The 14223-nt window shown below is 38.7% G+C and overlaps 1 protein-coding gene across 25 annotated transcripts in view; it reads right to left on the bottom strand.

The window, feature by feature from the left end:
• The window catches only part of AHI1 (Abelson helper integration site 1), a 227087-nt gene that overhangs the window by 27204 nt on the left and 185660 nt on the right, over nucleotides 1-14223 (bottom strand). For 19 of the 25 annotated variants that reach the window (XR_013416989.1, XR_001444482.3, XR_003728811.2 and 16 more), the window contains 2 exons: nucleotides 12729-12891; nucleotides 8081-8178 (listed from right to left, as the gene is read on the bottom strand). Coding sequence is in view for 16 of the 25 variants with exons in the window: in XM_078001209.1 (XP_077857335.1) it covers nucleotides 8081-8178; nucleotides 12729-12891 (261 nt within the window). In the remaining 9 variants the exon portion in view is untranslated. The remainder of the gene's footprint in view (nucleotides 1-8080; nucleotides 8179-12728; nucleotides 12892-14223) is intronic. The other 6 variants (XR_013416991.1, XR_013416992.1, XR_013416990.1 and 3 more) reach the window with 1 other exon arrangement.

The raw sequence follows: 14223 nt of genomic DNA on the forward strand, positions 1-14223 counted from the left end.
CTTCATCTCAAAAAAAAAAAAAAAATTTTGCGTGTGTATTTGGCTGGAAGAGGAACTACCATGAAGTTATCTAATGCTTTTGGGTTCTCTGTTCTTGTTTTGAACTAGGCAAGAAAGCAGCTGTTCCTGAACATAACTAGAGTATACATTTTGGTTTAGAAAAGTCTATCCTTTGGAATTAAGCTAGCATGCTCTTATTGACTCTACATGCTTAATAAAATAATGAAAATTATTAAGACACTCCTCTGCTCATGTGAAGATTAGCTATAATAGATATTTTTATAATTATCTTGAATAGCAAAACCAATAACTATTATTCATTTAATGAATTTTTACAGAAGAATATAAGCAAAAATAACAGTAATTTCTCCACAGTTTCAAAAATAATCTAACATTTCTGTGCCTACTTTTTACTGTACATCTAGTATTTATATAAAAACATACTTGACTGTATTAGTGTTGAAACACTAATAGAAGGTAAACAGTACTTTCTTGCTTTGGGTTTTGTTTTTTAGAAATAACAAAGAAAAAAATAAAATAGGATTTTCAGGAGTTAAAAAAACAGATTTTAGGAATTAAAAAAAGAAAACTGGGTATTTTGGTACCTAAAAATGGTTAAAAAATAGGATTGTCTCTGCTAATAAGAAAAGAGGCCAGGAGTGATGGCTCACACTTGTAATTGCAGCACTTTGGGAGGCCGAGGCGGGCAGATCACTCAGGCTAGGAGTTTGAGGTGAGCCTGGCCAACATGATGAAACCCCATCTCTACTAAAAGTACAAACATTAGCAGGGCGTGGTGGCCCACACCTGTAGTCCGAGCTACTCAGGAGGCTGAGGCAGGAGAATCACTTGAACCAGGGAGGTGGAGGTTGCAGTGAGCTGGGATCCCGCCACTGCACTCCAACATGGGTGACAGGGCGAGAGTCCATCTCAAAAAAAAAAAAAAGATGTTGAGATATATTGAAAAAAGAAAAAGCAGAATCTTAAGTATGATCCTAGTTTCATAAACATAAAAAATAGACAAAGACATCTATTTATATATGGAAGAACATTTTTGTAAGCACACGCAAGAAACAGAATGAGCATAAATACTAGCAGGACAGAAGACTCATTTTTCATTTTATACTATACTAGTTAAATTTTTAAAATTATGAACATATATTATTTTTTACAGTAGAACAACTCTAATAATTGAAAAAATTTTAGCAATAACTTTCCTCCCCAAATAAATGGATCATACAAGTTAATACTTAGGCTAGCAAAAATAAAAAGGCTAAAAAACCAAAAAAGTCCCAGAATACAAAAAAATAGAACAAAGTTTGTCAGCACTACTCGTTTTCGAAGCTTCTGAGTTTCTCTCCTTCCTGATAGCACCTATATTCTCTTTTCTATTAGATGCAATTTGTAGCACACCTTGGTAAAAACGTTCTGGAATGAACTTGGAGGAAAACATTACCCTGCTCTCGCTCTCCTGTGGTATAAGTTGTTACTGATTTGTTCTGGGATGATTAACTCATCTCGCCCCCTCCTCCTCCAGCAAAGAGCCAGCAACAAATACTGCCATCACCCACTAACATTTCAATGAACCAGATGAAATGCTGGAAGGTACCTGGCACAATTAGCAACAGAGCAGGTGTGTTCCACTTGGAAGAACATGTAAGATGCAGCAGCTGCCAAGCTATTAAGAGGTATAATTTTACTTCTTACTCTATAGTTTGAAAAGAAATAAGTTTAAAAAGGAAAATGATTGAGGTTTGTTTCCTTTTTTCATTAAAAATAGAGTACAATTCTTAAAACTTACACATGAAGAAGGGTACAATGAAACAAACACAAAACAGGGATGTGGGCTGGGCAAGGTGGCTCATGCCTATAATCCCAGCAGTTTGGGAGGCTGAGGCAGGTGGATCACTTGAGGTCAGGAGTTTGAGGCCAGCCTGGCCAACATAGTGAAACCCTGTCTCTACTAAAAATACAAAAATTAGCTGGGCATGGTGGTGCACACCTGTAATCTCAGCTACTTGGGAGGCTGAGGCATGAGAATTGCTTGAACTTGGGAGGTGGAGGTTGCGGTGAGCTGAGATCTCACCACTACACTCCAGTTTGGCAACAGAGTGAGACTCTGTCTCAAACAAACAAACAAACAAAGAAAACAAAAACAAACAAACCAAAAAATCAGGGATGTAAAAAACCAGTATGATACAAAACCTGGCTAACTGTGGAGGTACCAACTGTGTATGTGTGTTGCTAACTAGATGGTGGAGGAAAATGGGCACTGGCCTGAGAATATGGAGGCCATGCTCCTAATTAGCAGCATCATTTTAAACAAACTTCGAGTTTCCTGGATCTCAATTTCCTGTAGAATGAAGGAGTTGATTAGAATCACCAAGGATGATCTCTGAGGTCCTTTCCATGTCACTAGTTTTGTAATTCTATGAACTTAGATGCCCCACAATTTTACTTGCTTTATCAGAGACTTTTCATGTTCTTTCTTAAAAAAAACAAACAAACATATCTTATATGTGATAATAAAAATAAGACTTGCACATGAAATTAAATATCTGACAGACTCTGTGGGAGGTTTATAAGGTAAGGTCTTGATAAAATCAAACCATATATATTTTAATAAAGGAGCTAAATTTAAGAAATGTAACTAGCCAGGTGCTAAGAAGCTCAGTTACACATTTCTCAAAAGTTGGCTGTTAGTTCCATGACTCAGAGTGCACCCAAATCATTTTAATTACTCAAGGCAACATTATATTTCTTAGGGGTTTCTTTTTACACAAACATAGATCATTTGTTATACTTTCTCTCACTGGGAAGTAAAATACTGTCTTACACACATAGCACATTCCTAAGAGGAAAAAATATATGCAGGATTCTATTCTAACACGTGGATTCAGATACAGAAGATCAAATTCTTCAACAAAAGAAATCCATGCATCTTAAGCTATAAAGCCTAATTTGAGTTTCATACCCTCCATGAGAACATTCCTACTCCCTGGCCCAAATGGAGTTTTACCCTCTCTAACTCCTTTACATGACTGTAAATTCCTTAAATCTATTAGAATTAAGGTTTGGCCATCAGTGGGATTAGCCTGAAGTAGACCTCAAGGGTTATGATGGTATCTGAAGAACTGTTCTGCTGCAATATGAGTATGAAGGCATGTTTGAAGCATGAAGATCAGTCTGTGAGGGGCAAAAGTCATAGGAAATTTAAAAAATCAACTACTGTCTAAGACTATGATGCAGTGAGTCCACCTAAGTAGAGGAGTGGCACAGGCAGTGAGAACTGGGAAATTTTGGAAGCAAGCAGGAGGTCCCTATCCATAAGAACATAGGCACATCAGGAAGATGAAGGGGCAATACCAACTTCACAGGTAAGACACTAACAGAGTTCTTTATATTTCCTCTGGCAGAGTCAACGTTAACTCAAGGATAATAGACAGAAACATACCAAGAGGAGCGGGGGTTAGGTCACCTCAGTTTCAAAGATTAGTATGTTGCAGAGTCAGGGACATGAGAAAATCACAAAAAGTAAAGGCTGTATCTTTCATAGCATCACACGGTTTTTGATATAAACTAAACGTATTGTTAGCTGCCACAGCAACCCTTTACACCAATGTTATAAATGCTTCCACTGCATTAAAGGTTTTTATGTTGTAAATTTAGACCTCAGGTTTGTGTTACATTTGTGTTAAACTCATGTTTATGTTATGGGCCTCATGTTCACGTGTTAAAATCCTAACTCTCAATGAGATGGTTATTAGAAGGTATTTGGGGGGTAATTAGGTCAGGAGGGCAGAGCCCTCATAAATGGTATTGGTGCTTTTCTAACGAGACACACAAAAACGCTTGCTTCCTCTCTCTGCTCTCTGCCCAGTGAGGATAAGTGAGGTTGCAAACCAGGGAGGAGACTTTGACCAGACCCTGGATCTGTCAGCACATTGATCATGAACTTCCCAGCTTCCAGAACTGTGAGAAAAAAATGTTGTTATTTAAGCCACCCAGTCTACACTTGTTATAGCAGACGCAACTAAGACAAGCGTTTTCCTAAATTCCTAAATCTGGTGCTGAATTACAAACAATGGGTAATATTACACATGCAACATTTGCCCATTATCAAATTTCTGCCAATCCTTTTGACTGTATCCCTTATAGTCCTTACATTGTTGTAGGCAACCATCACCATATATGCATGCTTATTTGAAACTGATGTTTTACCAAGAAACCATTTTTCTTTCAGTTTCTTACGGCACAGGCTATTCATTCTCACATGCCCATTTTCACATAGTTCATGGTTCTCTCATGAACCATGAGAGCCAGGAGTTAACAATGACCTCCTCTTAGCTCCCTACTGCTGATTTTAGGGTATTGTAATGCCAAAGCACTTTCCTTGGGTGCTCTGACACTTGGCTATTACATCCTCTGCTTATCTTTGCATCTGTGATCTGCAGACCTTGTGGTCACTCTAACACAATGGCTGCCAATGTTGGCTGCACATTAAAATTACCTGGAAAGCTTTTGAAATCTGCCCTTGCCAAGGTCCTATTTCACCAATTAAATGTATTTGAAGGGGTAGAGATTGTAATCCACATCTAGTTTTTTAACTGGTTTGGTGATTTCAATGTGAAGCCAAACTTGAGACCTTTGTTCTAACCTAAAAATTGAGGATGTCAGCTCTTTGTTGATCGGCTTCCTCTTCATCCTAACTCTTGCTATCATCCTGGAATCTTAATGTTCAAAAGTACAACCTGTCCAACACTCTGGGTCCTAGTTCCTTGACCGGTTCAACTCTAACAACATGTTCCTCAATTTCACTTCAGCTTTTAGACATATTCTATGAATTTATCATAACCTGAGCTGCATGACATCTGAGACACTAAATAAGCAAGAGTTTATGGCCTTGAACACTACAGTTCCAGCTTGCTGACTCCTTTTCCGTGTGACACTATGCCTCTACCTGGGCCCCGGTAGCTTGCTGCAACCTTGTAGAGGAGAACCTGCTTTCTAACTCTGCCAGTCTTCTGATTCTACATCCTTTCCGATTGGATAATCCTCTATGGTGCGTCACTCTGGTAACTTTAACCTCTTGTGTTGCTTTCACATTCACAACTCCAGTTATATATTAAACCAAATCTGCCTCCTCTACTGCTATGCCTTAGATGCTGAGAAGAGACTACTGAAGAAAAAAAATCCAACTGTACAGATTTATGCCACTTCCATTTTTATGGTATCCAAACAGCAGCTCCCAGAACTACTAAGGAATCTTTTCATATATCCGAAATGAGCCCCTACTTTCCTTACTCCAATGGTTATTATACTTCTTGTGCTCCTATCTCACTCCTTTTGCCCCTCGCATTAGAAGTAAACCTTGCTTTTTGTTTTGGAGAACATAAAAATATCTTTAATTTCTAGACTTCAACCCTTTATTAACTGATCTGCATCCCCATCCACATTTACCTGTGTTAGAGGGGCACTGCTCTAAGCTCCATACTGCTGACATTTTTGGCCAGAGAATTCTTTGTTGGGGGAGCTGTTCTCTGCATTCTAGGATACTGAGCAACATCCATGACCTCTACCCACCAGATGCCAGTATTATCCCCCACCTTGCAGTTGAGAAAACAAAAAACATCTCCAACTATTGCCAAATGACTCCTGGAAGGCACAATCACTCTCAGTTGAGAACCCTCTGCTTGGAGCAAGACTAATCTGTCAATCTGTCTTTCCAATAAAGTATTTTCTGCTTTCTCCAAGATCCACTGTGTCCTTGGTGTCCTTTCTTTATCTATCTTCAACCTGAACCTGTCTATTGGCTTTGTCTCCTTAATATATAATTTTACATCTGTCCATTATTTAAAAAATAATTCATGGACACCAGGCCTCCCTTTAGCCACTGCGGAATCTTTTTTTATTCTTCAAAGTGAAGCTCTGAGAAGGGCTTCCATGAGCGTTCACATGCTGCGGCCTCATTCCACCTTTACTCTGCTCTTCAATCCTTGCCACTCTACTGATACTGGTGCAAAGCTACCAGGGTCCTCTGGATGACCAAATGCTTCGACAACCTAACTGCCTGGCTGTTTCCAGCTAGACTCTTCTTGAACCTCTCTACCTCTTCTGGCTTCCAGGGCACTTTTTAAAATGTTTGTTATTTTTTCTTTTTTTCCTTTATTCTTTCTCAATCGTCTCTTCTTTTAACTGTCCCTTAATACTAGTGTTTAACTGGGTTCTGTCCTTGGCCTTCTCCTCTTATAACTCTATGACATACTTTCTGGGCTCTGCCTTCATTACAAGCTTCCATTTACTGATATAACAGAACTAACACACTAATTCTCATTTGATTTTGAAGCTCTACATTCTCTCAAATTCCAATCCTGCATTACTGGCTCCCAGTGAATATTTCTCTCTGGGAGCACTACAGATACTACTAACAAATTGAGATATCTAAAACAGAGCTTGTCATCTCTTACTCTGCAAGGAATGGTGATTTCTTGCCCCTGTCTTCCCAAATCTTTCTTATTTATTTCATTATTTCTGTTGCACCACTGTTTATTCAGTTGTATAAGTCAAGACGCTTAGCAAAATCCTAGATTCCAACCTCACTAATAAAATCCAATCAATCATAAAATCCTGTCAATTACAGCTTATGTCCCCTGCCCTCCATCCCCACTAGTTCAGGTTTTCATATTTTATTTCCATGGATTCCGAATTTCCTTGTGCTAGGTCCTTAGCTACCTCAAATTCAGCAACTATTCTGCTGCACTAGAATGACCTTTCTAACACGCAAATCTGTTCATGTCATTCCCTGAATTACCTCCTTCAGGGGATCCCCTTCGTCTGGAGTATAAAATCTAAGTGTTTTAGCAGAGTATGCTACGCTCTTCTGTGGCCTGGTTCCTGCATTTCTCCTGCCCTTCTCTCTATTAGAACTCATGCCCAGACATAATCATAGATACCATAACTTACTTATGTTATTCCCTCTGCTGGAAAGTTTTTTCTAACTTCACTGACTTAACACATATTTGTGCATCCTAGATGCCTCAGGTCAAGTATTTCCTCCTTAGGAACTCTACATGGACTCCCCCAGGGTATATTTAAGAGGGTTTCTTCGTATGTGTTCCCAATATACTGTGTATATATCTTCATTACAGTTTCTACCAGAGTCTACTGGACTTGCTTGCTTGCAGGTGTGTACGCCAGCCTGTAAGCAACTTACGGGCAAGTGCCTTGCCTACTCCTGAAACTCCTGTTTCAGTGGGGATTAATAGAGTGCATGGACGAAGGCATTCAATAAATACATGCTGAATGACTGAATGATACATGTCAGGTTCAACTGTCAAAAAAATTTATTTTGACATTGTAATGATATGTACATGAAATGTATTTGTAAAAAAAACCTATGTTGGTTCATGGAATCAAGCAGCAGTGAGGTTACTCAGTCTAAGGGAAGAGCTAATGTGGTATAATAAAAGTTTAGTAAGCAGTACACATGACAGTACAGTGCTTATTAAACATTCCGGCCAAAGCACTGCTAACCTCAGAAGAATACTGATTAACATCCCCGAAGGGCCTGATGACACAGACGGAAACACACGACAGTTCTCTGGCTGCTGTGGCTGATAATACATCCACATTCATTTTAACATAAAAACATTTAAAATTACTTCCAAGTAAAAGGAATGCTCCAGAAAGATAGAACATCTTAGTTTTGTGAACTCCAGTGATCTCCAGCATAAATGTTTACCTCCCAGGTGGGGCTGATGACACTGTCCGTACCACAGTTAAAGAAGTAAGTGCAGAGTAGAAATAGCACCTAAAGCCACAAGTTCCACTTTGGGTCCTTGTACCATCACTTAGGCTGTGACCCGGAGTCTACTTTAACCTCTCTGAGCCTCCTCAGTTTCCTTATCTGGAAAATGGCTATAATATTTGCCTTACGTATTTCATAATGATGTAGGTACCAAGACATAAAAAATAATGTGAACAATGAAAGATAACAAGCATAAAAAATAAAGTAATATTTTATCCAGAGAGAGTGAAAATCAAAATACACATGCAAACACATATTCTTAAAAACATTTACCTTTTGAGGAGCTGGAGACTTTTCTATTTTAGTTTTTTCCTCAGGGCTTAAAGGCGGGGATCGCTCCTTTATCTCAGGAGGCAGTTCTTGATACAGTGCTGAAATTGGAGAAAGGAATTCATGCAATCAAACTGAGGAGCACTGCTTCATGGGGGAATAACAATTGATGGTAGGGGCAAATACGAAATTAAAGAAAAATTCAATTCCTTGGTGTACCAATAAGATACCTAAAACTTACTTGTTATGGCAATTTGCAGTTTTACTCATTAGTTATCAAAAGAACTATGATTGGAAAATTTTAATCATCTGGATTTCAGAAAGGTAGAAGGTGTCATTTTCACTTATTATGTGGTCAGACAGATGCTTATTTTATCTCAATACACATTTACCAGGAACCTGCTAAATGCCAGGATATCTGCTAGGAACTGCTGGAGAATATATGGAGATCATCAAAAGATGGTCTCCACTAGCAAGGAGCTTACAATCTGGTCAGAGAAAGACATCTTTACAAGTAACTATAAAATAAATGTGACATTATTTGAAAGTGAAATAATTACAAAGACAAACTCTGATGTGGGGATGGAAAACGCTTAATGGAAGAAGTGGTAGGTGTATCAGACTCTGAAGACTAGGTAGGATTTTACCAGTCAGAGGTATGCAGAAAAAATAATTTGGGGGCAGGGCACAGTGGCTCATGCCAGCACTTTGGGAGGCCGAGGCGGGCGGATCACTTGAGGCCAACAGTTTGAGGCCAGGCTGGCCAACATGGCGAAACCCCGTCCCTACCCAAAAATATAAAAATTAGCAGGGCATGGTGGCGTGCACCTGTAGTCCCAGCTTTGGGAGGCTGAGGCATAGGAACTGCTTGAACCTGGGAGGTGGAGGTTGCAGTGAGTCAAGATAGCACCACTGCACTCCAGGCTGGGAGACAGGCAGAGACTCTGTCTCAAAAAAAAGGAAAGGATAATTTGGGAAGATGATATGAAATCAATAAGCATGGAGTTAGGACTCTATATGATGTTGAATCTATATACAGTGTTGAATTTAAGATTCTTATAATTCAATATTCTACATAATCTATTGAAGCTACATAGGGTATTGAATCTAAAGAGCTATGTGCAAATTTTGAAGGGTTAAAACAAAAATATATTTTGGTTAAGAACATCTCTGAATTGAAAGAAATTACTGAAATATACTTGATCAAAATTGTACAACTAAAATTATGAGATATACTAATTGTCTTCGTATGTGAAGTGGTTTTATTATTGGGTTTCTTTATCTCATATTTTAAGGGTGTTAGATGCGATGGGGGAAGCTGATCATGTTGTTCTTTCCAGCGCCTTAAGATACAAAGAGAATAAGTTCTTTATAATAGTGGGAGTATGAACTTCTTTTATTGTGTTGTTCTCTTAGAGGACAGGCTCTCAATTGAACAGTGGGTGGAGATTCTGCTCATACACTCCTTTAGATCATTTACTTTGCATAGCTGGCTTCAGATAAAGATCAAGGACAATTCTTCCTACTATTTTTAGACTAGAATATGCTACTGACAGTCATTTTTTTCTCTAATGTTAAAACTGGGCAATTGAGTTTTTTGTTAAATTCAGGTAAAAAAAGGATAAAAGGGAAAGGGAAATAACCCCTAATGAAGTGTGAGAATTCAATCATTACAGTCTCAGATTTTCTAAGTTTTTTTTTTTTTTCCCCTGTTTGTTCTAGTCTATACGAGGCTTTTTAAAGCAGCAGTGACTGATGCCAAAAGAAAACATAAATTATTCTGGGATACAATAAAGAATTATGGCAGTTGAAGGATGGTCATTATTGAGACAAATAATTAATTTCTTTATGTAGCCATCAACTCATCACTGCAATATGCCTCAGAGGTCTGGCTTTGATCATTATGGAAGAAGAACAAATTTTATTAGCTTTTAAAATGAATTTATTTTTTGTGGAGATGAGTCTTGTTATATTGCCCAGGCTGGTCTCAAACACTTGGCCTCAAGTGATCCTCCCTTTTCAGCCTCCTGAAGTGTTGGGATTCCAGGCATGAGCCACTGCATCTGGCCTTATTAGCTTTTCAATTCACTGTAGCTCAAACATGATATCTTCTCAAGATCTGCAAGCCTAAGAGGTTATTTTTGTAAACTAGATTCTCAAGTTAAAGCACTTAATTCCACCCTGCCTAGAGACACACAAGTGAGAAAATTTAAAAAATATTTCCACTTGTATACGAAAATAATAATGGATTCTAATATTTCATTAAAATGAGGTATACTCCAGAGTGACCACGATTGTGCTGGCAGCTGTTGATTTAAAAAGCTTGATTTAAACAGAAGCTACCCCTGTTTAACCTCAGCTGTTGACCCTGTGGGAGAGCCAACGATGGGAAGAGGGAACTTGGCTATTTTAGATGATCTGGAAGTTAAAAGTACTGAACTTATGGAACTTATACACTGTCTTATGCCTACATGGGAATTAACCTGTCCTAAAATTTCTTCCTTTCATAGGGCCTTATGTTTTTTCCATTACACAACCTCTTCTAAACACAAAAATATACCTCTAACAGAGTTTAAGAGTTGTATGTCAAAATTAGCTGGGCATGGGAGCATGCGCCTGTAGTTCCAGCTACTCAGGAGGCTGAGCTGGGAGGACTGATTGAGCCCGGGAGGTCAAGGCTGCAGTGAGCCATGACTGCATCACTGCACTCTAGCCTGGGTGACAAAGTGAGGCCCCGTCTCAAAAAAAGAAAAAAAAAAAACCAGTTATATGTCATTTACTACTTACAAGAAGGTAACTGAAACAGTTGCACGGAAGAAATTAAGAATTTTGTTATGAGAATGAGAAGCGGTACAATTTTTGAGACACACAGCACTTTTTAGGGGAGGGGTCTGCTGACTGTGGCAGATAAGCTGAAGAAGGGAGCTGCAATGAGACTTAGGGCACTTGAGAGACTGGGGAGGGGAGCAATGGGAAGGACCTGGCTGCAGACAAGGTCGTGTGAAGGTGCCAAAGATAGACAATTTTATCTAGGCTTAGCCCAGCATCTGGTAATCACGAAGGAAATTCTTCTTCCATTCCTTCATCTCTTTGGCTGTCAAAATTGAAAACTTAAGTTATAATCAATAATATTTTTGTTTAGTCGTAGTTTTGGGTTAAACAGTTTCATGGACTAGCCTGAAAACCAACTATTATTTATAACAATTATTTCTTTACAGAAACAAAAGACTTAAATATTCAAAACACAGATTGTTCTCAATTTCAAGGCTGCCTATACTACAATTTTTTTTTTTTTTTTTTGAGACAGAGTTTTGCTCTCTTGCTAGGCTGGAGTGCAGTGGCACGATCTTGGCTCACTGCAACCTCTGCCTCCCAGGTTCAAGTGATTCTCCTGCCTCAGCCTCCCAAGTAGCTGGGATTACAGGTGCCTGCCACTACGCCTGGCTAAATTTTGGTATTGTTAGTAGGGACAAGGTTTTGCCATGTTGGCCAGGCTGGTCTCGAACTCCCGACCTCAAGTGATCTGCCTGCCTCAGCCTCCCAAAGTGCTGGGATTACAGGCATGAGCCACAGTGCCTGGCTTGCCTACACTACATTTTGAATCAGAACCAGAATTTTTGTGCTTACAGAAGAAAAGCTTACACACGATATCATTTAATTCCTTCATTTTACAGAAGGTAACTGGGGCATATGAGTGTAAGATGTTGAGCTGAGGTTAGAAGTCAGTTTTCCTGACCCCTGAGTGTTGTGCTTTTCCTAGCATGCTATCAAGTTAATTGTGGATAGGATGTATTCTTCTGAAGAAGCACTACTTTACTTCTTCTTTTTAATGATAGTTTTAAAGTTATTATTATTTTCTGTTTTCAGGCTCTCTGCATTAGTTCTGTTTTCACCTCTCAAGGCCTACTGGTGAATCTACAGCTTTCAGAAACCCATATTTAGATTTTCTTTCCTAGTTCTTTTTTTTTTTTTCATTTTAAAGCTGTTATTTATTGAACAAAAACCATTATTAAAACACAAAGTAGAAATTAAAATACAAGATAGGTTCATACAGTCTTGTCACATCACATGGTAAGTTCTAGGCTTTGTCAACATGTGCATATAGCTTTTAAATAATTGTCATTTATCAACTTTGTGCTTATATATTTTCAGCTCTGGCTCATTTTTTTTTTCCCCATAAATGAGGGCTAAATTTACTTGAGAATGAAACAACTTATTGTAGTTTTGTCTTCACAGGTAACCAGCTAGGACTGAGGTATACAAAGTAAAAGAACTGCAGTTGGGGAACTAGAGGCTCTTAAGATGCCAGTCAGCTGAGAAGTCACTGTGGCAAGAGAAGAACTCACAGAACTGTGCACGAGGCAGGTGCAGGGTCAAACGAGTTGAATAAGAAAGCTGGTAGCTAGAGGGGCAGGGTCCCCTGGGATAAGAAGTCCATGAAACAAACATTCCAATCTCAGAATGTAGCAGCTTTCTAACGTACTAGTGCCTCCTCTTTTTATTTTTTTACATCATGAGAATGAAAAGCAATATCCACTGGTAAACACATGCAAAGGTTACAAAGACAGTAAATTAAAGGCTAGAAAATGATAAAATCTTGGACTATCAGTTATACCATACTAGTAAACCAGGAAGGGAGCATAAAACTTACTTTCACTAGCCACATGATTAGCTGGAAAGTAACCTTCCTGTCCCTCTCCTATGCTGCCATACCACCAGTCTTCATTATCTCTGAAAAACACTCGGATAATGTCTCCGCGATGGATGGTTAGTTCATCTGATCGATTCGCTGTGTAGTCATAAAGAGCCACTACCTAAGAGAGAGATAAGACCACCACAGCTTTATCACAACTGTACCACAGAGAAAACCCCCAACATTCACTTCCTCTTGCAGAAGAGCAGCTGAAACCAAAGCAGTACTTTGGTAAGTGTGAGGCTGTCTCAAGGTTTGCTAATGGGATGAGGGGTGGTGGGAACACAGCAGGAGAAGCAAGATAAAAGACTGTGGGATTGAGAAATGGTTATGAGCATTCAATACACTAAGATTAGCTTCAAAATAGCAGATGTTAATTTTTTTAAGTAAATTACTTGTGAAGCAAATAAAAAAAAGTTCGCATACCATTTACTTTTTTAGAATTGTTTTATACTACCTTTAAGTCTCATTCTCTGTGCTAAGCAGATGCATCTGAAAAAAAATCTTCAGAAGGTCTACAGTTTTACAAAAAGGAAAAGCTCAGTGGAACAATGTGATTGCATCGCTTGGTTTACTGTTAATGTCTCTTTTTGAGATAAATTTCTCTACATACACATAAATTTTTTATGTTTTACATCAACAACTTAAACCTTCTATCTTTAAAAAGTATCCTTATAAGTTATTTTTACTTGATACGAATTTAAGAGGAAAAGCCTTTTTATGAGAATCCTCTTCTTTGTGTTATGGTAATCCTACTTGATTTCCTTTTCTTTTGAAAACCCAAGTCAAAATGATATGGCAGTGGCTGCACAGGAATTTAAAAATCCTTGGCTGGGCATGACGGCTCATGCCTGTAATCTCAGCACTTTGGGAGGCTGAGGCAGGAGGACTGCTCGAAGTCAAGAGTTCGAGATCAACCTGAGCAACAAAGCCAGACCTTCATCTCTATACAAAAAAATAAAAAAAAATTAGTTGGGTGTGGTAGTGTGTGCCTGCAGTCCTAGCCACTCAGGAGGCTGAGGTGGGAGGATCACTTGAGCCCCAGGGTTTGGAGGCTGCAGTGAGCTATGACTGCACCACTACACTTCAGCCTAGGTGCCTGGGTGCCTGGGTGACGCAGAAAGACCTTGTCTCAAAAAAAAAAAAAAAAAGAAAAAAAAAGAAAAGAAAATCTCTTATAGTAGTTAAAAGGAGGAAGACCTCAATTCATTTTAGATTTAGATCTGATACACTGTATAAAGCAGGACATAACAACATCTATACTAAATAATACATTTATGCTGTTTTCCCCTCTACTTAAACAGTATCTGAAAATGTATAGCTTATACAACTACATATGTAATGGAAAATTACATATATATATATCATGTCTCAGTGTGCACAGCACGTGTGAGTCCAGGGAAGAGACACTTAAGAATCCAGTGTGGTGGAACCCGGCATTAGATGTGAGAGC

Source organism: Macaca mulatta, chromosome 4 (genome assembly GCF_049350105.2).
Source record: "Macaca mulatta isolate MMU2019108-1 chromosome 4, T2T-MMU8v2.0, whole genome shotgun sequence".
NCBI lineage: Eukaryota > Metazoa > Chordata > Mammalia > Primates > Cercopithecidae > Macaca > Macaca mulatta.